Genomic DNA, 24,699 nt, shown 5'->3' on the forward strand with positions numbered 1-24,699 from the left:
TAAATTTGTCCATCCTGGAGATTACACTACTTTCCAACTCGGAGAAAGGCAACATTTGAATTGAGAGAACACTGCAGAAAATGAATGTTGCCAGCTTGGAATTGTCACTAAAATAAAAGCAAAAAACTTCGGGTGCTGGAATCTGAAACAAAATACAGAGAATGCTGGAAAAACTCAACAGGTCTGGCAGCATGCGTAGGGGTGGAAAATAAGTTTCATTTATTGTCTCAAAGTGTCAACGTGACCAAACCTCTTGAACTGCTGCAATCCGTGTGCTGCAGGGATACCCCCAGTGTGGCTGTGAAAACTAGAGTCTTCTGCTGTGGGTTGATGGCTGAGTGCTCTGCCATTTCAGGGGTCAGTTCAGAGTCAAAGATTTTATTCTGCATCTGGAGTCACGGGTTGTCCTGTCCAAGTAAGGGCAGCAGATTTCCTTATCTGAAGTACATTGGTGAACCAGATGGGTATTTAACTAATACCCACTATGGTTGTGTCTTCTGTAAATACCTCTGCTTAACTACGATGTTAGCTACATTACCAAGAAACACTTCCCTATCTCACCTTATTCACTGGGTCTGTAAAGCACTTCCATTTAGATGCTAGATTAGCACAAACCATGTTTGGGTTGTCTTCACCGTACAAACACAACACAATTATTACTTTGAGCAAAGTCATACTGACCGGGCAGAAAGGGAATGCCACCCACGATCTCCTACTTTCAGCATGGTATATAGCTCCAGATTGTTTTATAATTGGGCCAGTCTGCTTATCCCCAAAGCTAAAGTGAAATGAACCAACTACTTAACACTTCATCAACTCCATGCACCCAAAGGGCCAGCTGAATTGGCAGCATTTCACAGGGTGCCTGATGATCTGCTAGTGCACTGGATTAGCTCCTGGCATCTGGCCTGACCTTGCTATGAAAATCCCTTTGCCACCTTTATGCTCACAATAATAATTGGCTTATGCCTCTCTCACTTCAGAACAGGAACTCTAGCTTTGGCTATGTTGCTCCCATGACAGTTCTGTACTCCCAATTCTTTGGTCTCCCTCCCTCCACTTGACTAAAATACAAAGCCTCCTCCTCCCCCCCCCGCTTCAGTTTGGTAGCTGCGCTAGTTGCTGTGAAGGTACAACAAAATCACATCATGTCTACGGCCTGACTTCTGACCATCAGTGACTGCTGGCAGATGCTGGAACCTCCCACTCCTGGATGACCCGCATCTGGAACTCTATGGAGTTCAATAGTCAGATTCAAGAATAGGTGCAATTTAGAAGTACACAGATGACAAGTCTATGCAGGCAAAATCCTGTTCACTCCCTGGGACTATAACGTGGGGTTGTTACATCGGCAGATAGCCAGTTCATAAAAATAACCTCAAGCACAGATACCTTTTTGGGCACTGGACGGAAGATTGCACTATACTGTATTGATGGTCAAATACACAGTACTGTATGAACAAAAGAAACACCATTGTATCAGAATAAAAGGGCAAATGTTCATTTTACTCAGGTCTTTTTATCCTTTTTGAAATATAAAATTATCGAGAAGAAAAAGCCCATCATGCTTGTACTAGTTCTTTGAAAGAGGCGTTCAATTATTTCCACTCTCTTCCTCTTTTCCGCATTGCCCTGCCAATCTTCCCCCTCCAGTGTGATGATGGTAGTTGCTATAGATATAGATACATTTTTATGTTTAGGGGGAATGTTTTAAAGTGCAGTTTTTTTCGACAGGCAGTTGGTATGTCTGGAAAGAATGTAGTCAGATGCTGGGTGAGCAGGACAATTACTCATTTTAAACATGTAGTGCTTTGTGGATTTTTGTTTATAGATGAAAATTTCCCCTGGGGTTTTTGATTAGGTTGACTGACAGTCATGTGATGATGTGGCTAATGGGAGGAGCTAGGTTTGTGGAAAAGAAAACAGCTTTCAGTTCTGGCTGGGGTTTGTTCAAAGACAGAGGTCTATAAACTGCTCTGAAAATCAAAATCTCTCTGAAAGCTTCAAGACTGACTACACCCTTATAACAAGTAGATTTATGGTTGCTAACTGCATTTAAAATGGAGTTAAGTCTGTAAGAAAATGTTGCTTATTTGCAATTGAAACAGTGGTAGGTTAGAGAGTAAAGTTATTTCCTTTCTTTTTTTAGCTCTTGTTCAACTGTTAATAGTTAAGCTGTTCCATTTTGTTGGAGTTATACTTAAACTATGTTATTAAATAAAGTTTGTTTTATTATAAAAGATCGCTAATTTGTCAGTGGAATTACTCCTGGAGTAAAGCATGCTATCCTTACATTTAAGCCAAAATAGAAAAATTGTTGGGGTCTAGTCTGGCTTCCTAATGTAATTTAGGATTCTGGTCCAGGGCCCTAACATTAAATTGATAGTAAAATTTTAAAGTTTATTTATTAATGTCACAAGTAGGCTTACACATCAATGTTGCAATGACTGAAAATCCCAGATCCATTATGCCATATGTGCAGTAAGAAGCGAGTGATTTGCAACTCTTACTGGTAAACATTTACATTTTATTCAAAACTTTTCCTCATTTAAATCTTTCCTCACTAAGGAAGTTGTACGACTAATCTCATTCTCTTCAGGAGGTTCCACGTAAGCAATAGAAGGTTCAGATGGTGAACTGGTGCAACAACAATAATCTCTCCCTCAATGTCAACAAAATGAAAGAGATTGTAATCGACTTCAGGAAGCGTAGGGGAGAACATGCCCCTGTCTACATCAACCAGGACGAAATAGAAAGGGTTGAGAGCTTCAAGTTTATAAGCATCCAGATCACCCAACAACCTGTCCTGGTCCCCCCCCATGCCGACACTATAGAACCATAGAAAATTACAGCTCAGAAACAGGCCTTTTGGCCCTTCTTGTCTGTGCCGAACCATTTTATGCCTAGTCCCACTGACCTGCACTTGGACCGTATCCCTCCACACCCCTCTCATCCATGAACCCGTCCAAGTTTTTCTTAAATGTTAAAAGTGACCCTGCATTTACCACTTTATCCGGCAGCTCATTCCACACTCCCACCACTCTCTGCGTGAAGAAGCCCCCCCTAATATTCCCTTTAAACTTTTCTCCTTTCACCCTTAACCCATGCCCTCTGGTTTTTTTCTCCCCTAGCCTCAGCGGAAAAAGCCTGCTTGCATTCACTCTATGTATACCCATCAAAATCTTATACACCTCTATCAAATCTCCCCTCAATCTTCTACGCTCCAGGGAATAAAGTCCCAACCTATTCAATCTCTCTCTGTAACTCAGCTTCTCAAGTCCCGGCAACATCCTTGTGAACCTTCTCTGCACTCTTTCAATCTTATTTACATCCTTCCTGTAACTAGGTGACCAAAACTGTACACAATACTCCAAATTCGGCCTCACCAATGCCTTATATAACCTTACCATAACACTCCAACTTTTATACTCGATACTCCGATTTATAAAGGCCAATGTACCAAAGGCACTCTTTACGACCCTATCCACCTGTGACGTCACTTTTAGGGAACTCTGTACCTGTATTCCCAGATCCCTCTGTTCAACTGCACTCTTCAGAGTCCTACCATTTACCCTGTACGTTCTTCTTTGGTTTGTCCTTCCAAAGTGCAATATCTCACACTTGTCTGCGTTAAATTCCATTTGCCATTTTTCAGCCCATTTTTCTAGTTGGTCCAAATCCCTCTGCAAGCTTTGAAACCGTTGAAATAGTTATGAAAGCCCACCAATGCCTCTACTTTCTCAGAAGATTAAGGAAATTTGGTATGTCAGCTACGACTCTCACCAACTTTTACAGATGCACAATAGAAAGCATTCTTTCTGGTTCTTTCACAGCTTGGTATGGCTCCAACTCTGCCCAAGACCGCAAGGAACTACAAAGGCTCGTGAATGTAGTCCAATCCATCATGCAAACCAGCCTCCCATACATTGACTCTGTCTACACTTCCTGCTGCCTTGGAAAAGCAGGCAGCATAATTAAGGACCCCATGCGCCCCGGACATACTCTCTTCCACCTTCTTCAGTCGGGAAAAAGATACAAAAGTCTGAGGTCACGTACCAACTGACTCAAGAACAGCTTCTTCCCTGCTGCTGTCAGACTTTTGAATGGACCTATCATATATTAAGTTGATCTTTCTCTGCACCCTAGCTAGGACTGTAACATTACATTCTGCACCCTCTCCTTTCCTTCTCTATGAACGGTACGTTTTGTATGTATAGCGTGCAGGAAACAATATTTTTCACTGCATACTAATACACGTGACAATAGTAAATCAAATCAATCAAACTCCATGATTGAGCAGTGCAGGCTGATGTATCCACCAGAAAACTGTAAGCAAAAAGTTTTTGAAATACCTGACCCAAATTCAAAAAGCGGTCAGCTAACTGAACAAAATCGCATTATTGTAGTGAATGCTTTGTTCCCGCCTTCAAGCAAACTCTCCGGAGATCAAACCAACTGACCATTAGAATTAAGGTGGGACATTACCTCAAAGTGAGGTTGGTTGTAAAGCATCATGTACTGAGAGCGAGTTAAATATACTAATATAAAGTTAAATATCTTTAAATTTTCTTACATGTGTTAAATTTGGATCCCTCCAGTGAAATACTTTCTAGAAAAAGTTGACAAAATTTAATCCTTTAGATTCCCTTAAAAATACCTGCCAGCTAAACTAGAAAATGCCACTAAGTTCGCTTTAGCAATTGTTTGAACACTTTGCCTAACTACAAAGCCAAAGTAACGTCACATCATAGAGTTTAGCTTCTCCTCTCCATCAACCACTGACGCTATTTTTATTCTGCCCCTCTGCAATCCCTGGATTATTTTCTTGCTATACTTGGCCTCCAGCCACCAGAGGTAGCCCCTCCACCAACTCTTCTACTTGTACCCACAGGTTTAGACTTAAATGTTTTGTGAATAAAGATGAACAAAGCAACCACATTAAATTTAAGGAACTATGCAATGCGGTTTACCTACCTTGCATCTGGTGTTATGTTCACTAAAGGCTTAAATGTTTCTTGTAAATAAAGCTCTGAGGAGAGAAAACAAGCGACATGTCAGCTCCACTGTGCAAAGAAATGTCAGGCTTCAAACTAGTTCAAGGGCGAGATTATTTATAAAGCTATAGCTGAGAAAGAACGACTCAGAATATGAAGTAGCCAAAATACTTAACCTAGAAAAACACAGATTTGCATCAATTTCCGACAGCACCAAATAGTTACAAAACAAAAAGGATTATATTGATTTCTTTACTGTGCTGGCTTTAAGAGCCATGCACAGACATGAAAATATTCAAGCTGTCTAGCTTACTTACGATAAAACGTTTTAAAAAAAAATTCTGAGTCACCAATTAATCAGTAGATGCAAATACTTCTCTCCAGCACTGTACTAATATGGTCTCCAAAACAGATGAAAGGGAGTAGCTTTCCAATTAATGTTGGTACAAGATGTTCCAGAACTAGCAAAGACCAGTTGAAAACACTGCATTCACTTTTTAATAACAAGCAGAGTCGACCTCAAAAGACATCAACATTAATCTTATCCATGGCATTTGGCAACAGCCCTTTAAATATTGATGGCTTTGATGTAACAGAACTTTGTATATATGGTGCTACATTAAAAGGAATGGAGACCAAATAAGTATTAAAAAATCATGCCATTCCAACTGCCTACGCGGTGTCCAATATTGCTGGTCAACATTCATTTAAACCATGACAGGAGCTTTTTATTTTGGAAAAGGGGGCAGTTTTATCTGGAAATTGCCTCCATTTGGCAAGGAGACAAGGAGTCGGGAGATAATGCTGCAGCTTTATAGGACCCTGGTTAGACCCCACTTGGAGTACTGCGCGCAGTTCTGGTCACCTCATTACAGGAAAGATGTTGAAGCCATTGAAAGGGTGCAGAGGAGATTTACAAGGATGTTGCCTGGATTGGGGGGCATGCCTTATGAGGATAGGTTGAGGGAGCTTGGTCTCTTCTCCCTGGAGAGACGAAGGATGAGAGGTGACCTGATAGAGGTTTACAAGATGTTGAGAGGTCTGGATAGGGTAGACTCTCAGAGGCTATTTCCAAGGGCTGAAATGGTTGCTACGAGAGGACACAGGTTTAAGGTGCTGGGGGGTAGGTACAGAGGAGATGTCAGGGGTAAGTTTTTCACTCAGAGGGTGGTGGGTGAGTGGAATCGGCTGACGTCGGTGGTGGTGGAGGCAAACTCGTTGGGGTCTTTTAAGAGACTTCTGGATGAGTACATGGGATTTAATGGGATTGAGGGCTATAGATAGGCCTAGAGGTGGGGATGTGATCGGCGCAACTTGTGGGCCGAAGGGCCTGTTTGTGCTGTGGCTTTCTATGTTCTATGAGACCTGTTCTATTCGCCCCCCTGCTACTTCTGTCAAAACTTCCAACTGGAAATAATAGGAGTTATGCTATATGCAAATCTGAATGAGGCACAAAGCGTGAACGTTATTAATGCACTTCCTGCTGTCTGTATCAGAGCAATGGTGAATGCTGAAAATCTCAGGCGCCTCTGATGTGGTGTTGCTGTGCTGTGAGGAGGGGTAGGAATTAAACACTTTTAAAAGACTCAAGGGAATGAGATTGTCAACCCATGACCGACTATCCACCCTCATCCCTCTTCTTTCAGCTGCGCACAGGTCAAGGTCTGCAGTGGAAACATCCCCCCAGTTATGATTTGGTGAGGGAGGACGGTGACACCTTCCATTACTTTGTCCATCATTGAGAGGCAGACAGAAGTTCCACTAAGGTTCAGTATCCCCAAATCCTGGAAACTGGAACATAGGTCCTAACCTGCCAAAGATGGGATGCCAGTCAACCTTCAGATGGCCAGACGATGGTCCACTCAATACAAATGAACATATGAATTAGGATCAGGAGTGGCCATTTTGGTTCCTTGAGCCCGTTCCTTACATTCAACAAGATTATGGCTGATCTGACTGCAACCTCAACTCCACATTTCCACCCACCCCCTCACCCCTATAATCTTTCATCTCCTTGCTCATCAAACATCTACCTCCACCATCAAATATTCAAGTGTCTGATTCCACTGCCTTTTAAGAGTTCCAAAGACTCATGACGCTCAGAGAACATTTTTCTCCTAATCTCTGTCTTAAGTGGGCAAAGGCTTTACTTTTAGACAGAGACCCCTAGCTCTAGATTCTCCCACAAGATGAAACATCCTCTCCACACCCACCCTGCTGTGATGATACTGTGCCTTTAAGATTTAGATTATGTTTCTTCTGAGAGGTATGTTTAAAATTCAGCTGTTTTTACACGGTGCCGATTTGTTTGCAAAACAGGCAGCCCACATGCTGAGAATGTAGGCTCATAATTGATTTTAGCTAGGGATGTGTTTGTTCTAATCTGAATTAATACATTTTTGTTGATTTGGTTTTTCTCCTGGGGTTTCAGGGTTGGGGTTTGATTAGGTTGACTGACAGAGTCATATGCTTAAGGGGAAGAAATAAGCTTACAGGGAAAATAAGCTTATGGGCAGATACAGCGGGATTCTGAAAGAAGCAAGAGGTGTCTCTCTCTGGAGGCTGCTGTTTGGTACCTGCTAGGAGAAATAGGTCTCTTAGCTGTGTATTGTTTTGCCATTTAAAAAAAAATGACTATCTCTATTTCTGATGCCTGTGTGTGGGCACCAATGACTGCACAAGGGCCGAATGTATTAATTTTCTTCAGGTAGTGGTTAATAAATTTGCTCTTTGACTTAATAACGGTTCCTTATAGCTCACAGTTTAAGTAGTTAAATATATTCTGATTTGGAAAAGGGCATCCTCGTAAAACAGAAGCTGAAATCTTTGATGTGACTATCCAAAGAAGGGTAGACAGTTCACCCCTTCTCAAATGATCATAGCAAAGGGTTAGACACTCTTAATCTATCACTTGCATGGTGCGAATGTTCCTCGTCATTGATAAGCAGATTGTTGGCGATAAGAGCTGCTTGATAGCACTGTCGGTGACACCTTCCATTACTTTGTCCACCATTGAGAGTAGACTGATGAGGTGGTGATTGGCTGGATTTGATTTGTCCTGCTTTTTGTGGACAGGACACACCTCGGCAGTTTGCCACTCGGGTTACAGTTTTATAGCTGTGCTGAACAGTTTGGCTATAGGAAGGATTAACCTTACAGCACAAGCCTTCAGCACTACCATTGGGGGCCATTTAGTACTGAATTTGCCTTTCTTCCAAGGTGTAATTATGTTCCTTTGCATCTGTTATAAAAGTAAACAACTGGCAAAGTCAGAGTTTAATTGGTGTTTTAAGCTGTAAGTTACAACTCTAGCGTTCTATGTAAAGTGCAGTTGTTAGGATCGCGTGGTGGTTATGGAAATTCTAGATTCCAGGCGGGATTTTACGGCCTCGCTCGTTCCTAAACCATAAAATCCCACCTGAGATCAACGGATCTTCCCGTGCTCCGCCCCTCGCCGGCTCCGATTCCCGTGGCGGGCCGGGCGGTAAAATTCCAGCCTCTGTATCAAAGTCAAAGACACAGATCTGAATGTGAAATTTGGAAATGAGAGTGGGTAAAAATGAATGCCAGAATAATGCATTTTCTTAAACATACGGTGGCACAGTGGTTAGCACTGCTGCCTCACAGTGCCAGGTACCCGGGTTCGATTGCCAGCTTGGGTCACTGCGTGTGTAGAGTTTGCACGTTCTCCCTGTGTCTGCGTGGGTTTCCTCCGGTGCTGGTTAGGTGCATTGACCCAAACAGGCGCCGGAGTGTGGCGACTAGGAGATTTTCACAGTAACTTCATTGCAATGTTAATGGAAGGCCTATTTGTGACTAATAAATAGTTTTAAAAAAATGACAGATATAGTAAAATAAACACACTTTTTAAACAATTTTAATTGTACCATACAAATGCCAGACTTTTTAATCAATAAGCTCATAAAATATTGAATATAAATTAATATTTTAGCAGTCCAGGTGGCTCAGATGAAAATCGATTGCTAATGAATCATGAACATTAGGAAGGTTCTGGGTCTGATTCTGGATTTGCGCTGAATTTATTTATTTTAGCCAAGCCAGCAGCAGCACTACAGCTGAATGCAACAACCCTGAACTCGGGATGAGAGAAAAAAATGAACAGGATTTCTGCTCGCAGTCACTATTCAGTGGCCTGGACTCCAAAGCACAGATATGTGAATAGGATCCAAATCAACTATGGTGTCCTCCACAGTCAGACCGCCTACTAGGATCACTATCACTGTTCACAAATGAATAATGGCCTCTTTAGGTGACGTATCAGACAGACTGTGAGGGATCAAAAATACATTCCTATGGTGTTCTTACCTCTCCATGACTCAATCTTGTGCTCCTCCAGCTCATAGATTTGTACCTGCAATGGAAAAATCATAATCTATTTAAGCAACTCCAAAGATTTCAGTCAACTGTTTTTTAAAATAAATTCATTTTACGGAATGTGGGTGTCACTGGCGAGGCCAGCATTTACTGCCCATCCTGGCTGCGTTTCAGGTGGTGGTGAGCGGCCTTCTTGAACCGTTGCAGTCCCCAAGGTGTAGGTACACTCACAGTGCTGTTAGGGAGGGAATTCCAGGATTTTGACCCAGCGACAGTGAAGAAACGGCGACATATTTCCAACTCAGGATGGTGAATGACTTGGAGGGGAACCTCCAGGTGGTGGTGTTCCCAGGTATCTGCTGCTCCTGTCCTTCGAGACGGTAGTGGTCGTGGGGTTGAAGGTGTTACCTAAGGAACCTTGATGAATTTCTGCAGTGCATCTTGTAGATGGTACACACTGCTGTCACTGTGTGTTGGTGCTGGAGGAAGAGAATGTTTGTGGAAGAGGTAGCGAACAAGCGGACTGCTTTGTCCTGGATGGTGTTGAGCTTGAGTGTTGCTCTATTTGAAGCCAGAGAACAACCAGGGGATGTGGAGAAATGAAATGGCAAAACATTGTTGTCAGTTTAAAACCACTTGGTTTCAAGTGACTGGTCCAATCTGACATATCTGATTCAAATAAACAAAGTTAATTTAAACTTGTGACTGGCCACCACAGACATGACAGGCCAAATGGCCTCTTTCTGTGCTATGACCATTCCATGATTCTTAGCAATATTATTTTAGCTCGTCAGATTTTTTCAATTTGCTAGAACAAGTAGATGTATTAAACAGAATTTCTACCTGAAAATTTGCAGAAAGTATATACATAAAATATAACCATTTTATTCCTAGCAATTACTAACCAAATCACAAAATGCTGCAGGATCAAGAGAAAGAAATGAATAATGTTGGGGTTTCTCCAGAGAGTAAAACTGTTCCCAATTTGAAAACAAATCAGTGCATTTTAATGTTCTATTTTGACAATGTCATCTCCTTTCACAGTTCTATAGACTCTGGTCAATAATTAATCCTCAACAAACATCACCAAGGACAGATCATCTGATCATTATTCTAATGCTGTTTCTGCAACCTTACCGTACGCAACCTGACTAAATAGAATGAACAAAACAGAAACATACATTAATTACACACAGAACTCACAAGAGACAGACAAGGAATAGAGAATAGATGGGCTAATTGGAGATCTCTATCAAAGAGCCCTCTTGGACACATAGAAAATAGAGGCGTGGTAGGCCATTCGGCCCTTCGAGCCTGCAACACCATTCAATGTGATCATGGCTGATCATGCACTTTCAGTATCCCACTCCCGCTTTCTCGCCATACCCCTTGATCCCTTTGGCCACAAGGGCCACGTTCAGCTCCCTCTTGAACATATCTAACGAACTGGCCCCAGCAGCTTTCTGTGGTAGCGAATTCCACAGGTTCACAACTCTGACTGAAGAAGTTCTTCTGCATCTCAGTCCTGAATGGCTTATCCCTTATTCTTAGACTGTGACCCCTAGTTCCGGACTTCCCCAACATCAGGAACATTTTTCCCACATCTAGCCTGTCCAGTTCCATCAGGATTTTATGTGTTTCTATGAGATCCCCTCTCATTCTTCTAAATTCCAGTGAGTACAAGCCCAGTCAATCCAGTCTCTCTTCATATGTCAGTCCTGCCATTCTGGGAATCAGTCTGGTGAACTTTTGCTGGACTCCCTCAAAAGTGCAGTTTTTGTGCAGTGTGTGAGGAGGGTTTCCTGACACAATATGTGGATAGGCTGACAAGAGGTGAGGCCACATTGGATTTGGTACTGGGAAATGAACCGGGCCAAGTGTTAGATTTGGTTGTGGGAGAGCACTTTGGAGATAGTGACCACAATTCGGTGTCTTTTGTTATTGCAATGGAGAGGGATAGGGCCGTACGGCAGGGCAAGGTTTACAATTGGGGGAGAGGTAATTATGATGCGATTAGGCAAGAATTAGGGGGCATAAGATAGGAACAGAAACTGTCAGGGAAAGGCACTAATGAAAAGTGGAACTTTTTCAAGGAACAAATACTGGGTGTCCTTGATAGGTATGTCCCTGTCAGGCAGGGAGGAAATGGCCGAGTGAGGGAACCATGGTTCACGAAAGAGGTGGAATGTCTTGTGAAAAGGAAGAGGGAAGCTTATGTAGGGATGAGGAAACAAGGTTCAGATGGCTCGATTGAGGGTTACAAGTTAGCAAGGAATGAGTTGAAAAAGGGGCTTAGGAGAGCTAGGAGGGGACATGAGAAGTCCTTGGCGGGTTGGATCAAGGAAAACCCCAAGGCTTTTTACTCTTATGTGAGGAATAAAAGAATGACCAGGGTGAGGTTAGGGCCGGTCAAGGACAGTAGTGGGAACTTGTGTATGGAGTCAGTAGAGATAGGCGAGGTGATGAATGAATACTTTTCTTCAGTGTTCACCAAGGAGAGGGGCCATGTTTTTGAGGAAGAGGTGTTACAGGCTAATAGGCTGGAGGAAATAGATGTTTGGAGGGAGGATGTCCTGGCAGTTTTGAATAAACTGAAGGTCGATAAGTCCCCTGGGCCTGATGAAATGTATCCTAGGATTCTTTGGGAGGCAAGGGATGAGATTGCAGAGCCTTTGGCTTTGATCTTTGGGTCCTCACTGTCCACGGGGATGGTGCCAGAGGACTGGAGAGTGGCGAATGTTGTTCCTCTGTTTAAGAAAGGGAATAGAAATGACCCTGGTAATTATAGACCGGTTAGTCTTACTTTGGTGGTTGGTAAATTGATGGAAAAGGTCCTTAGGGATGGGATTTACGACCATTTAGAATGATGCGGATTAATCTGGGATAGTCAGCACGGATTCGTGAAGGGCAAGTCGTGCCTCACAAATTTGACTGAATTTTTTGAGGAGGTAACTAAGTGTGCTGATGAAGGTAGGGCAGTTGATGTCATATACATGGATTTTAGTAAGGCGTTTGATAAGGTCCCCCATGGTCGGCTTATGATGAAAGTAAGGAGGTGTGGGATAGAGGGAAAGTTGGCCAATTGGCTAGGTAACTGGCTGTCTGATCGAAGACAGAGGGTGGTGGTGGATGGAAAATTTTCGGACTGGAGGCAGGTTGCTAACGGCGTGCCACAGGGATCAGTGCTTGGTCCTCTGCTCTTTGTGATTTTTATTAATGACTTGGAGGAGGGGGCTGAAGGGTGGATCTGTAAATTTGCTGATGACACCAAGATTGGTGGAGTAGTGGATGAGGTGGAGGGGTGTTGTAGGCTGCAAAGAGACATAGATAGGATGCAAAGCTGGGCTGAAAAATGGCAAATGGAGTTTAACCCTGATAAATGTGAGGTGATTCATTTTGGTAGGACTAATTTAAATGTGGATTACAGGGTCAAAGGTAGGGTTCTGAAGACTGTGGAGGAACAGAGATATCTTGGGGTCCATATCCACAGATCTCTAAAGGTTGCCACTCAAGTGGATAGAGCTGTGAAGAAGGCCTATAGTGTGTTAGCTTTTATTAACAGGGGGTTGGAGTTTAAGAGCCGTGGGGTTATGCTGCAACTGTACAGGACCTTGGTGAGACCACATTTGGAATATTGTGTGCAATTCTGGTCACCTCACTATAAGGAGGATGTGGAAGCGCTGGAAAGAGTGCAGAGGAGATTTACCAGGATGCTGCCTGGTTTGGAGGGTAGGTCTTATGAGGAAAGGTTGAGGGAGCTAGGGCTGTTCTCTCTGGAGCGGAGGAGGCTGAGGGGAGACTTAATAGAGGTTTATAAAATGATGAAGGGGATAGATAGAGTGAACGTTCAAAGACTATTTCCTCGGGTGGATGGAGCTATTACAAGGGGGCATAACTATAGGGTTCGTGGTGGGAGATATAGGAAGGATATCAGAGGTAGGTTCTTTACGCAGAGAGTGGTTGGGGTGTGGAATGGACTGGCTGCAGTGATAGTGGAGTCAGACACTTTAGGAACATTTAAGCGGTTATTGGATAGGCACATGGAGCACACCAGGATGATAGGGAGTGGGATAGCTTGATCTTGGTTTCAGATAAAGCTCGGCACAACATCGTGGGCCAAAGGGCCTGTTCTGTGCTGTATTGTTCTATGTTCAAAAGCAAGAGTATCCTTCCTCAGATCAGGAGACCAAAACTGCACACAATACTCAAGGTGTGGCCTCACCAAGGCCCTGTATAACTGCAGCAAGACATCTTTCCTCCTATACTCAAATCCGATTGTATGAAGGCCAGCATTCCTTTAGCTTTCCTCACCGCTAGCTGTAACTGCATGCCAACAAAGAACAAAGAAAATTGCAGCACAGGAACAGGCTCTTCGACCCTCCAAGCCTGCACTGACCATGCTGCCCGACTGAACTAAAACCACCTACCCTTCTGGGGACCATATCCCTCCATTCCCATCCTATTCATGTATTTGTCCTGACGCCCCTTAAAACTCACTATCGTATCTGCTTCCACTATCTCCCCCTGCAGCGAGTTCCAGACACTCACCATCCTCTGTGTAAAAGATTTGCCTCGTACATTTCCTTTAAACCTTGCCCCTTAAACCTATGCCCCCTCGTAATTGACTCTTCCACCTTGGGAAAAAGCTTCTGACTATCCACTCTGTCCATGCCTCTCATAATCTCTAATAACGTCGAATTGTCAAGAAATCCGCGCATGTACATTTTTCTCTCCTTCTGTGACTGTTCCATCATGACACCCAGGTCAAAGTAATTAGGAATGTAACGAGGGGATATAGAAAAGCTCTGACTGGTAAAAGTAGGGAAAATCCCAAGTTATTCTATAAGTATACCAATGGGAAGAGGATAAGCAGGGAAAGAGTAGGGCCCATTAGGGGCAATCTGTGGGTGGAGCCACAGAACATTGGTAGAGTGTTAAATGAATATTTCACATCCGTCTTCACCCAAGAGAATGAGGATGATGATATGGGATTCAGGGAGAGAGATTGTGAGGTTCTTGAGAAAATTGACATAGGGAAGGACAAGGTCTTGGAGGTGTTGGCAGCCGTAAAAATGGATAACTCTCCAGGTCCAGATGAATTGTGCCCTGGGCTGCTGTGGGAGGCAAGGGAGGAGATAGCAGGGCCTCTGACCCAAATTTTCAATTCCTCTCTGGCCATGGAGGAGGTGGCGGACGACCGGAGAACAGTTAGTGTGGTTCTGCAATTTAAGAAGAGTTTTAGAAATAAACCAGGGAATTACAGACCAGTGAATCTCACATCAGCGGTAGAGAAACTATTAGAGAAACTTCTGAAGGACAGCATCTATCTCCAGTTGGAGAGGCAAAGCTTGATCAGGGATAGTCAGCATGGCTTCGTCAGAGGGAGGTCATGCCTAACAAATTTGATTGAATTTTTTTGAGAAGGTGACCAGGTGTGTAGACGAGGGCAGTGCAGTCGATGTAGTTTATATGGATTTCAGCAAAGCCTTTGACAAGGTCCCACATGGGAGTCTTGTAAAGAAAGTAAATTCACATGGGATACAGGGTAATTTGACAAGGTGGATTCAAAATTGGCTCCGTTGTAGGACACAGAGGGTGATGACAGAAGGCTGCTTTAGTGACTGAAAGCCAATGTCCAGTGGCGTACCACAGGGATCTGTGTTGGGTCCCCTATTATTCATTATTTATATAGATGATATGGAGGGTAGGGTTAGTAAGTTTGCGGATGACACCAAAATTGGACAAGTGGTTAACAGTGAGACGGAATGTCTTGGGCTACAAGATAGAATGTTCAAATGGACAGATAAATGGCAGATGGAATTTAAACCTGAAAAGTGTGAGGTGATACACTTTGGAAGGAGTAATTTGACAAGGAAGTATTCAATGAATGGTAAGACACTAGGAAGTTCTGTGGGACAATGGGACCTTGGCGTGTTTGTCTACAGATCTATGAAGGCAGAAGGGCATGTTAGTAGGGTGGTGAAAAAGGTATAAGGGACACTTGCCTTTATCAATCGGGGCATAGATTACAAAAGCAGGAAAGCCATGCTGGAGTTGCATAGAACTTTGGTGAGGCCACAGCTGGAGTACTGGTCGCCATATTACTGGAAGGATGTGAAACGGAGGGGGTGCAGAGGAGATTCACCAGAGTGCTGCCTAGGATGGAACATTTAAGTTATGAAGAGAGGTTGGGTAGGCTTGGGTTGTTTTCGTTGGAACAGAGAAGACTGAGTGACGATCTCATCGAGATGTACAAGATTATGAGAGACATGGACAGAGTGGATAAGGAGCAGCTGTTCCCCTTACTTGAAGGGTCAGTCACGAGGGGACTGACCCTTCAAGGTGAGGGGCAGGGGTTTGAAGGGGGATGTGAGGAAAAACCTTTTTACTCAGAGGGTGGTGATGGTTTGGAATGCGCTGCCTGGGAGAGTGGGAGAGGCGGTTTGCCTCACATCCTTTTAAAAAGTACCTGGATGAGCACTTGGACATCATAACATTCAGGACTATGCCACCACTCACATTTATCCACATTATATTGCATTTGCCAAGTATTTACCCACTCAGTCAGCCCATCCAAGTCACCCTGCAGCCTCTTAGCATCCTTCTCACAGCACATACTGCCACCTAGCTTAGTGTCGTCTGCAAATTTGGAGATATTGTATTTAATTCCTTCGTCCAAATCATTAGTGCATATTGTGAATAGCTGGGGTCCCAGCACTGAACCCTGTGGTGCCCCACTAGTCACTGCCTGTCACTCTGAAAAGGACCCATTTATTCCCACTCTCCACTTCCTGTCTGCCAACCAGTTCTCCATCCACATCAATACATTACCCACCACCCCCCCAATAACATGAGCTTTAATTTTGCTCACTAATCTTTCATGTCAACAGCCTATTGAAAGTCCAGACACACAACATCCACTGGTTCACCCTTGTCCACTCAACTGGTCACATCCTCAAAGAATTCCAGAAGATTTGTCAAGCACGATTTCCCTTTAGTGAATCCATGCTGACTTGGACCAATCCTGTCACCACTTTCCAAATGCTCAGTTATTACATCCTTAATAATTGACTCCAGTATTTTCCTCACCACCGATGTCAGGCTAACCGGTCTATAATTCCCAGTTTTCTCTCTCCTGCCTTTTAAAAAAAATGGGGTCATATTGGTTAGCCTCCAATCCATTGGAACTCTTCCAGAGTCTATAGAATGCTGGAAAATGATCCCCAATGCGTCCACTATTTCTAGGGCCACTTCCTTGAGTGTTCTAGGATGCAGAGCATCAGGCCCTGGGGACTTTTTCCCCAATACAATTTCCTGACTAATAATGATTTCCTTCAGTTCCTCCTTCAAGCTAAACCCTCTGTCCCCTAGTATTTCTGGAAGGTTATTTGTGCCCTCCTTAGTGAAGACAGATCCAAAGTATTTCTTCAGCTGGTCTGCCATCGCTTTTGTTGCCCATAATAATTTCATCTGATCCTAACTGTAAGGGACCTTCACAGTGGCCTCCATCTTTTCCATATGATTCTGTGATAAAACAGACAGGAGAAAGGAAATAGAAGAAAAAGCAAAAGGGAATGAGAGAAAGTGAGCAAGAACTGGAGAACAGGAGAAAGGGACACAAGGGAAATAAAGAGAAAGGAAGCGGAAGAAAAGTGCCTAAAAATTTATAAATTCAAGACAAAAGTGCAGACATTGAGGTTTGCAACTCTGGGGAATAAAATCACCCAATCCATTCCCTTATTAGCTATGCTTCTTTCTGGCCTGGGTCTTTCTCTCCTGAACTCCGTACCCTTGATTTAGTCTTCCACTTTGCTCTCAGTCTGACCCTGTTATTCCCACTCCTTGCTTGGTCTCCTCAATCTAGTCTGACAGTTAATCAGCCTGCTCGTAAATATCGCCAATGTTGCAACATTGGGAGCTGGAGGAAATTACAGTGGCAGAATTAGCCAGGAGGCAGACAGCAATAAAACAGCACAAACCATCGTTCTGAGTTTTAAATCTTCATAAAATACAGGGTCTTTAAATTTTTATTGGGTGACATATTGTCCTCAAGATGATTCTGACAGCCTGGCCACTGACAGCTTGTGTTATGTGAGAACAGGCAGAAAGCAATTGGTGCTTGGTCCCCTGAAGTGTCAGGGACTAGGCTAGCTCCAGGCTTTCCAAGCCTGCCAGCTCACCGCTGTGGAGCAGTAGGAGGGGACCCCTCTACAATGGTGGCTGGCTACCAATTCAATTTTTAAATTTAGAAATTTGAAGTTGGAGAGAGGGTCCCTCTCAATGAAGGGACCCTCTTATTCCCACTCTCCTGAACTCCATGATTCATCTCCCTTTGGCCCTCCAACTTCGAGAACTTGCCCTCTTGGCCACGACTGGGTGAACTCAGGGAAAAGCACTGCAGGGTGTCTGTTACCCACACCTCTTGTTGGATTGTGATTCCCCCATTTGATCCTGATGTCAGGATCCTGACCCAAAACCCTGTCCCAGTTCCATACAGTATCAGTGATTGCAGGCCGCATCTTCCAAGCTGCAGGCCGGCGTATCCCAAATATGTGGTGGGGAACCCTGTTGGAATTTCTCAGGGAAAGGTTGCAGGGCCATTGCCTGGGAAGTTCAAACTCCCTTTGGGCTTTTGCCTCACACTGATAATCATCTGAAAAACGAGATTTAAATCACAAATGTTTCTGACTGTCATACAGCAGTAGTTACTCAGAACACGTTAGAAGAATTAAAACCACGTCTAGATTCTGGGTAATTATTGTGCCGCATCTGTCCATGACACTCTCAGTAGGAGTGACCACCTCACAGTCCTTGTGGAGGCAAAATCCCGTCTTCACACTGAGTATACCTTCCATCATGTTGGTGGCAATACCACCGTGCTAAATGGGATAGATTTTTGAACAGATCTAGTAATTCAAGACTGGGCAACCATGAGACGCTGAGGGTCATCAGCAGCGGCAGAATTGTACTCCACCACAATCTGTAACCTTGTGGCCTGGCAGCTGAGCTAATTTTCTAAATAGCCATGCCTCATTAAAGTATTTTTATGTATGAGAATCCGCTTGAAATAGAAGGCAACATTGCTTTTGACACCATGCAAGTTTTAAATAGGCCTAGTTCCTAAAGTTTTAAATAGGCCTAGCTCCTAAAGATATATCATATCCCCCACAGATACTGACTTGGGAATATATTGCTGCTGCTTCACTGTCATTGGGTCAACATCCAGGAACCCCCACCCTAACAGCATTCATGGACTGTAGCGATTCAAGGCGGCAGCTCACCACTGCCTTCTCAGGGGCAATTAGGAATGGACAATAAATGCTGGTCTAGCTACTGACGCCCACATCCCTTGAACAAATTTTTTAAAAGTTCAGATCAGGAGCTCAAATTCCTATTCCACAGCTCAAATTCACCACTCAGGAGGTAAAAATATTGCTACTGACTCAAATTTGACAATACATGTACAAGAGGAAATCTGAATTTGGGTAACGGGGGACTGGTTTAAAAAACTTGAGCAGAATTGCTTTGAAACTGCCTATAATTTGTCGCGGAGAAGAATAATGTAGATATCTTATCTGTACATACCTTTAGGAACTTTAGGCCTATTTAAAACTTGCATGGTGCCAAAAGCAATGTTGCCTTCTATTTCAAGTGGATTCTCATACATAAAAATACTTTAATGAGGCATAGCTATTTAGATAATTAGCTCAGCTGTCAGCCTATAGATCACCTCTTAGGGGCAGAAAGGGAATGGTAACCACTAGCAGTCCAAGACAGCTAGAAATGTAATGCAGGAATCCCCTTGGATCCCGCTCACAATCAGTTCTCCGCTTTGGAAGGAGTTGGTTCCTTGGAGGAGTGCAGTCAGAGCCAAGTTTGAGACACCAGAGGCAGTTCTGCTATATAGCAAGGAGGAAGAAAAAAGGGAGAGCAGTAGTGATAGGGAATTAGTTAGGGGAACAGACAAGCATTTCTGTTGGCATAGATATGGCTCCCGGATGGTATGTTGCTTCCCTAGTGCCAGGGTCAAGGATGTCATGGTCCGGCTGCAGGACATGCCTCTGGGGGAGGGTGATTATGATGTTCCCTGTTTGAGAGCAGATTTTCACTCCATCTGACGAAGGAGCAGCGCTCCAAAAGCTAATGGTATACCAAATAAACCTGTTGGACTTTAACCTGGTGTTATTAAAACTCTTACTGGAGGGTGATTAGCCAGAGGTTATTGTCCACGTTGGTACGTGGAAAGAGGATGAGGTCCTGAAAGCAGATTTTAGGGAGTTGGGAAAGAGATTGAAAAGTTGGACCCACAAAGCAATAATCCTAGGATGACAGCCAGTCCCAAGTGCAAGCGAGTATAGAAATAGGAGAATTGAGTGATTAAACTTGGCTGGGATGCTGGTGTAAAGGGGGAACAGATTTTTGAAGCATTGGTTTGATTCTGGGGAAGGTGGGCCGGATAGTCTATACCTGAACAGGACTGCAACAAACATCCTCGCAGGGAGATCTGCTAGTGCTGTTGGGGAGGGGATGCTTAAACTAGATTGGCAGGAGGATGGGAACCTCAGGGCAAATTAACAGCAGGGAAAAGGAGAGGGTAAAATTAGTGAGCGATTCTGAAAGACAGAAGAAGCACAAGTTAAAAAGTGCACAACACAGGAATGTGGCTGTTTAAAAGATATATATGCAAATAGACGTATAGCAAATAAAGCTGATGAGCTGAGGGCGCAGATAGATGCATGGCAGCATGATATCATTGCTGTAATGGAAATCTGACTTAAAGAGGAGCTAAGATGGCAGCTCAATATCCCTGGATGTAGAGTTTTCAGACGTGATAGAGAGGGATAAACAAAAAGTGGGTGGAACATTATTGGTTAAAGAATCAATTACAGCCGAGGAGGGATGATATACTAAATGAAGCATTAAATGAGGCCATATGGGTTAAGCTCAGAATAAATAAGGGGCACCCACACTACTACGAGCATACGGAGACCCCAAAATAGTGGGAGGGAATAAGAAGAGCAAATATGTAGGCAAATTTCTGAGTGCAAATAAACAGTAATAGTTGCTGACTTCAATTCCCCGAATATCAATTGGGATGCAAACAGTGTGAAAGACACAGAAGACACAAAATTCTTGAACTGCATTCAAAAAAACATTTTTAGCCAGCACGTAACAAGCCCAAGAGTAGGGGGTGCAATTCTAGATTTAATCTTGGGAAACTAAGATAGGCAAGTGATGAAGCAGCAGTGGCGGACCATTTTGAATATAGTGGCTATAATCTACACCAGCATCCCCCATGACGATGGCATTGCTGCAACAGCCTCAGTGCTCAGCGCCAACAACTGCCAGTTTCCAGATGCAACTTTACATCTCATCCGCTTCATCCTGGACCACAATATCTTCACCTTCAACAACCAGTTCTTCATCCAGACACACGGAACAGCCATGGGGACCAAATTTGCACCTCAATATGCCAACATCTTCATGCACAGGTTCGAACAAGACTTCTTCACCGCACGGGACCTTCAACCGATGCTATACACTAGATACATCGATGACATTTTCTTCCTTTGGACTCATGGTGAACAATCCCTGAAAAACTCTATGATGACATCAACAAGTTCCATCCCACCATCAGGCTCACCATAGACTACGCTCCGGAATCGGTTGCATTCTTGGACACGCGCATCTCCATTAAGGACGGTCACCTCAGCACCTCACTGTACCGCAAGCCCACGGATAACCTCACGATGCTCCACTTCTCCAGCTTCCACCCTAAACACGTTAAAGAAGCCTTCCCCTACGGACAAGCCCTCCGTATACACAGGATCTGCTCGGATGAGGAGGATCGCAACAGACACCTCCAGACGCTGAAAGGTGCCCTCATAAGAACAGGATATGGCGCTAGACTCATTGATCAACAGTTCCAACGCGCCACAGCGAAAAACCGCACCGACCTCCTCAGAAGACAAACACGGGACACAGTGGACAGAGTACCCTTCGTTGTCCAGTACTTCCCCGGAGCGGAGAAGCTACGGCATCTCCTCCGGAGCCTTCAACATGTCATTGATGAAGACGAACATCTCGCCAAGGCCATCCCACACCCCCACTTCTTGCCTTCAAACAACCGCACAACCTCAAACAGACCATTGTCCGCAGCAAACTACCCAGCCTTCAGGAGAACAGTGACCAAGACACCACACAACCCTGCCACAGCAACCTCTGCAAGACGTGCCGGATCATCGACACAGATGCCATCATCTCACGTGAGAACACCATCCACCAGGTACACGGTACATACTCTTGCAACTCGGCCAACGTTGTCTACCTGATACGCTGCAAGAAAGGATGTCCCGAGGCATGGTACATTGGGGAAACTATGCAGACGCTGCGACAACGGATGAATGAACACCGCTCGACAATCACCAGGCAAGACTGTTCTCTTCCTCTTGGGGAGCACTTCAGCGGTCACGGGCATTCGGCCTCTGATATTCGGGTAAGCGTTCTCCAAGGCGGCCTTCGCGACACACGACAGCGCAGAGTCGCTGAGCAGAAACTGATAGCCAAGTTCCGCACACACGCGGACGGCCTCAACCGGGATATTGGGTTCATGTCACACTATTTGTAACCCCCACAGTTGCGTGGACCTGCAGAGTTTCACTGGCTGTCTTGTCTGGAGACAATACACATCTTTTTAGCCTGTCTTGATGCTCTCTCCACTCCCATTGTTTTGTTTCTTAAAGACTTGATTAGTTGTAAGTATTCGCATTCCAACCATTATTCATGTAAATTGAGTCTGTGTCTTTATAAACTCTGTTTGTGAACAGAATTCCCACTCACCTGAAGAAGGGGCTTAGAGCTTCGAAAGCTTGTGTGGCTTTTGCTACCAAATAAACCTGTTGGACTTTAACCTGGTGTTGTTAAACTTCTTACTGTATAATCTTTCACACAGAGGGTGGTGAGTATCTGAAACAAGCTGCCAGGGGTAGTAGTAGAGGCAGGTACAGTTTTATCTTTTAAAAAGCATTTAGATAGTTCCATGGGTACGATGGGTATAGAGGGATATGGGCCAAATGCGGGCAATTTGAATTAGCTTAGGGGTTTTAAAAAAGGGCGGCATGGACAAGTTGGGCCAAAGGGCCTGTTTCCATGCTGTAAACCTCTAATGACTCTAATAGTTAGATTAGAATCATAACGGAAAAGACACAGATAAAAGGGAGTAAAGGTTCTGTCAGATTGAGAGCTGCCTGGTTATCCAGAAGCACACAGGGTAAGATAAAGAAGATAAAGAAAGCTCATGACAGTCACAAAAAGCTTACTATTGTAGAAAGCCTAGAGGAGTCCAGAAAATGCAGGGGTGAAGTAATAAAGGAAATTAGGAAAGCCAAGAGAGGACACAAAATATATTTTCAGATAAAATCAAAGAAAAAGCAAAGATGTTCTGCCAGTACGTTAAGAGCAAGAGACTAACTAAGGAAAGGGTGGAGCCTATCAGAGATGTACGAGGTAACTTGTGTGTTGATGTTGGCAATGTAGGAGTAGAGTTAAGAGGGAAATCAGGAGGGCTAAAAGGCAACACGAGATTGTTTTGGCAGATAAGGCAAAGGAGAAGCCAAAGAGCTTCTACAAATACATAAAGGGCAAAAGAGTAACTAGGGAGAGAATAGGCCTCCTAAGGATCAACAAGGTCATCTATGTGCGGATCCACAAGAGATGGGTGAGATCCTAAATGAATATTTCTCATCAGTATTCACTGTTGAGAAAACTTGGGGAAATAAATAGTGATGTCTTGAGGAGTGTACATATTAGAGGAGGTGCTGGAAGTCTTAAAGCGCATCAAGGTAGATGAATCCCCGGGACCTGATGAAATGTATCCCAGGACATTGTGGGAGGCTAGGGAGGAAATTGCGGGTCCTCTACCAGCGATATCTGAATCATCGATTCACTGGTGAGGTGAGGTGCCTGAAGATTGGAGGGTGGCAAATGTTGTGCCTTCATTTAAGAAGGGCTGCAGGAAAAAGCCTGGGAACTACAGGCCGGTGAGCCTCACATCTGTAGTGGGTAAGTTGTTAGAAAGTATTCTGAGACACAGGATCTACAGGCATTTAGAGACGCAAGGACTGATTAGGGACAGTCAGCATGGCTTTGTGAGTGGAAAATCATGCCTCACTAATTTGATTGAGTTTTTTGAAGGGGTAACCAAGAAGGTAGATGAGGACAGTGCAGCTGATCTTGTTCTACATGGACTTTAGCAAGGCCTTTGACAAGGTACTGCATGGTAGGTTGTTGCATAAGGTTAAATCTCACGGGATCCAGGGTGAGGTAGCCAAATGGATACAAAATTGGCTTGATGGCAGAAGACAGAGGGTTATTTTTCAAACTGGAGGCCTGTGACCAGTGGTGTGCCTCAGGGATCAGTGCTGGGTCCACTGTTATTTGTCATTTATATTAATGATTTGGATGAGAATATAGGAGGCATGATGAGCAAGTTTGCAGATGACACCAAGATTGGTGGCATAGTGGACAGTGAAGGCGGCTATATAGGATTGCAACAGGATCTTGACCAATTGGGCCAGTGGGCTGACGAATGGCAGATGGGGTTTCATTTAGATAAATGTGAGGTGATGCATTTTGGTAGACTGAACCAGAGCAGGACTTACTCCGTTAACGGTAGGGCGTTGGGGAGAGTTATAGAACAAATAGATCGCAGAGTACAGGTTAACAGCTCCTTGAAAGTGCAGTCACAGGTGGACAGAATGGTGAAGAAGGCATTCGGAATGCTTGGTTTCATCGGTCAGAACACTGAATACAGGAGTTGGGATGTCTTGAAGTTGTACAAGACATTGGTAAAGCCACACTTTTCCCAAAGGTAGGGGAGTCTAAAACTAGAGGGCATAGGTTTAAAGCGAGAGAGATACAAAAGGGTCCAGAGGGGCAATTTTTTCACTCTGAGGGTGGTGTGTGTCTGGAACAAATTGCCAGAGGTAGTAATAGAGGCGGCACAATTTGTATTTTAAAAAGACAGTTACATGGGTAAGATGGGTATAGAGGGATATGGGCCAAACGCGGGCAACTGGGACTAGCTTAGGAGTTATAAAAAGGGACAGCATGGACAAATTGGGCTAAAGGGCCTGTTTCCATGCTGTAAACCTCTATGATTCTATGTGACCAGAGTTCTCAATGAGTACTTTGTCTCGGTCTTCACTAAGGAGAGGGATAATGCAAACAGTCTAGTAAGAGGAGTGTGAAATATTAGATACAATAAGCATAGTGAAAGAGCTAGTACTGGAGGGACTGACAGGGCCAGATGGATTGTATCCCAGACTGAAGGAAGCCCGGGAGGAAATAACAGATGTTTTGAGGATCATTT

General features: G+C 44.0%; 1 protein-coding gene across 12 annotated transcripts in view; it reads right to left on the reverse strand.

The window, feature by feature from the left end:
- The window catches only part of LOC144506100 (5'-AMP-activated protein kinase subunit gamma-2-like), a 496,688-nt gene that overhangs the window by 17,426 nt on the left and 454,563 nt on the right, over window positions 1-24,699 (reverse strand). For all 12 annotated transcript variants that reach the window (XM_078231958.1, XM_078231951.1, XM_078231964.1 and 9 more), the window contains 2 exons: window positions 9,321-9,366; window positions 4,975-5,029 (listed from right to left, as the gene is read on the reverse strand). In XM_078231958.1, coding sequence (XP_078088084.1) covers window positions 4,975-5,029; window positions 9,321-9,366 — 101 coding nt within the window. The remainder of the gene's footprint in view (window positions 1-4,974; window positions 5,030-9,320; window positions 9,367-24,699) is intronic.

This window comes from Mustelus asterias, chromosome 2 (assembly GCF_964213995.1).
Source record: "Mustelus asterias chromosome 2, sMusAst1.hap1.1, whole genome shotgun sequence".
Taxonomy (NCBI): domain Eukaryota; kingdom Metazoa; phylum Chordata; class Chondrichthyes; order Carcharhiniformes; family Triakidae; genus Mustelus; species Mustelus asterias.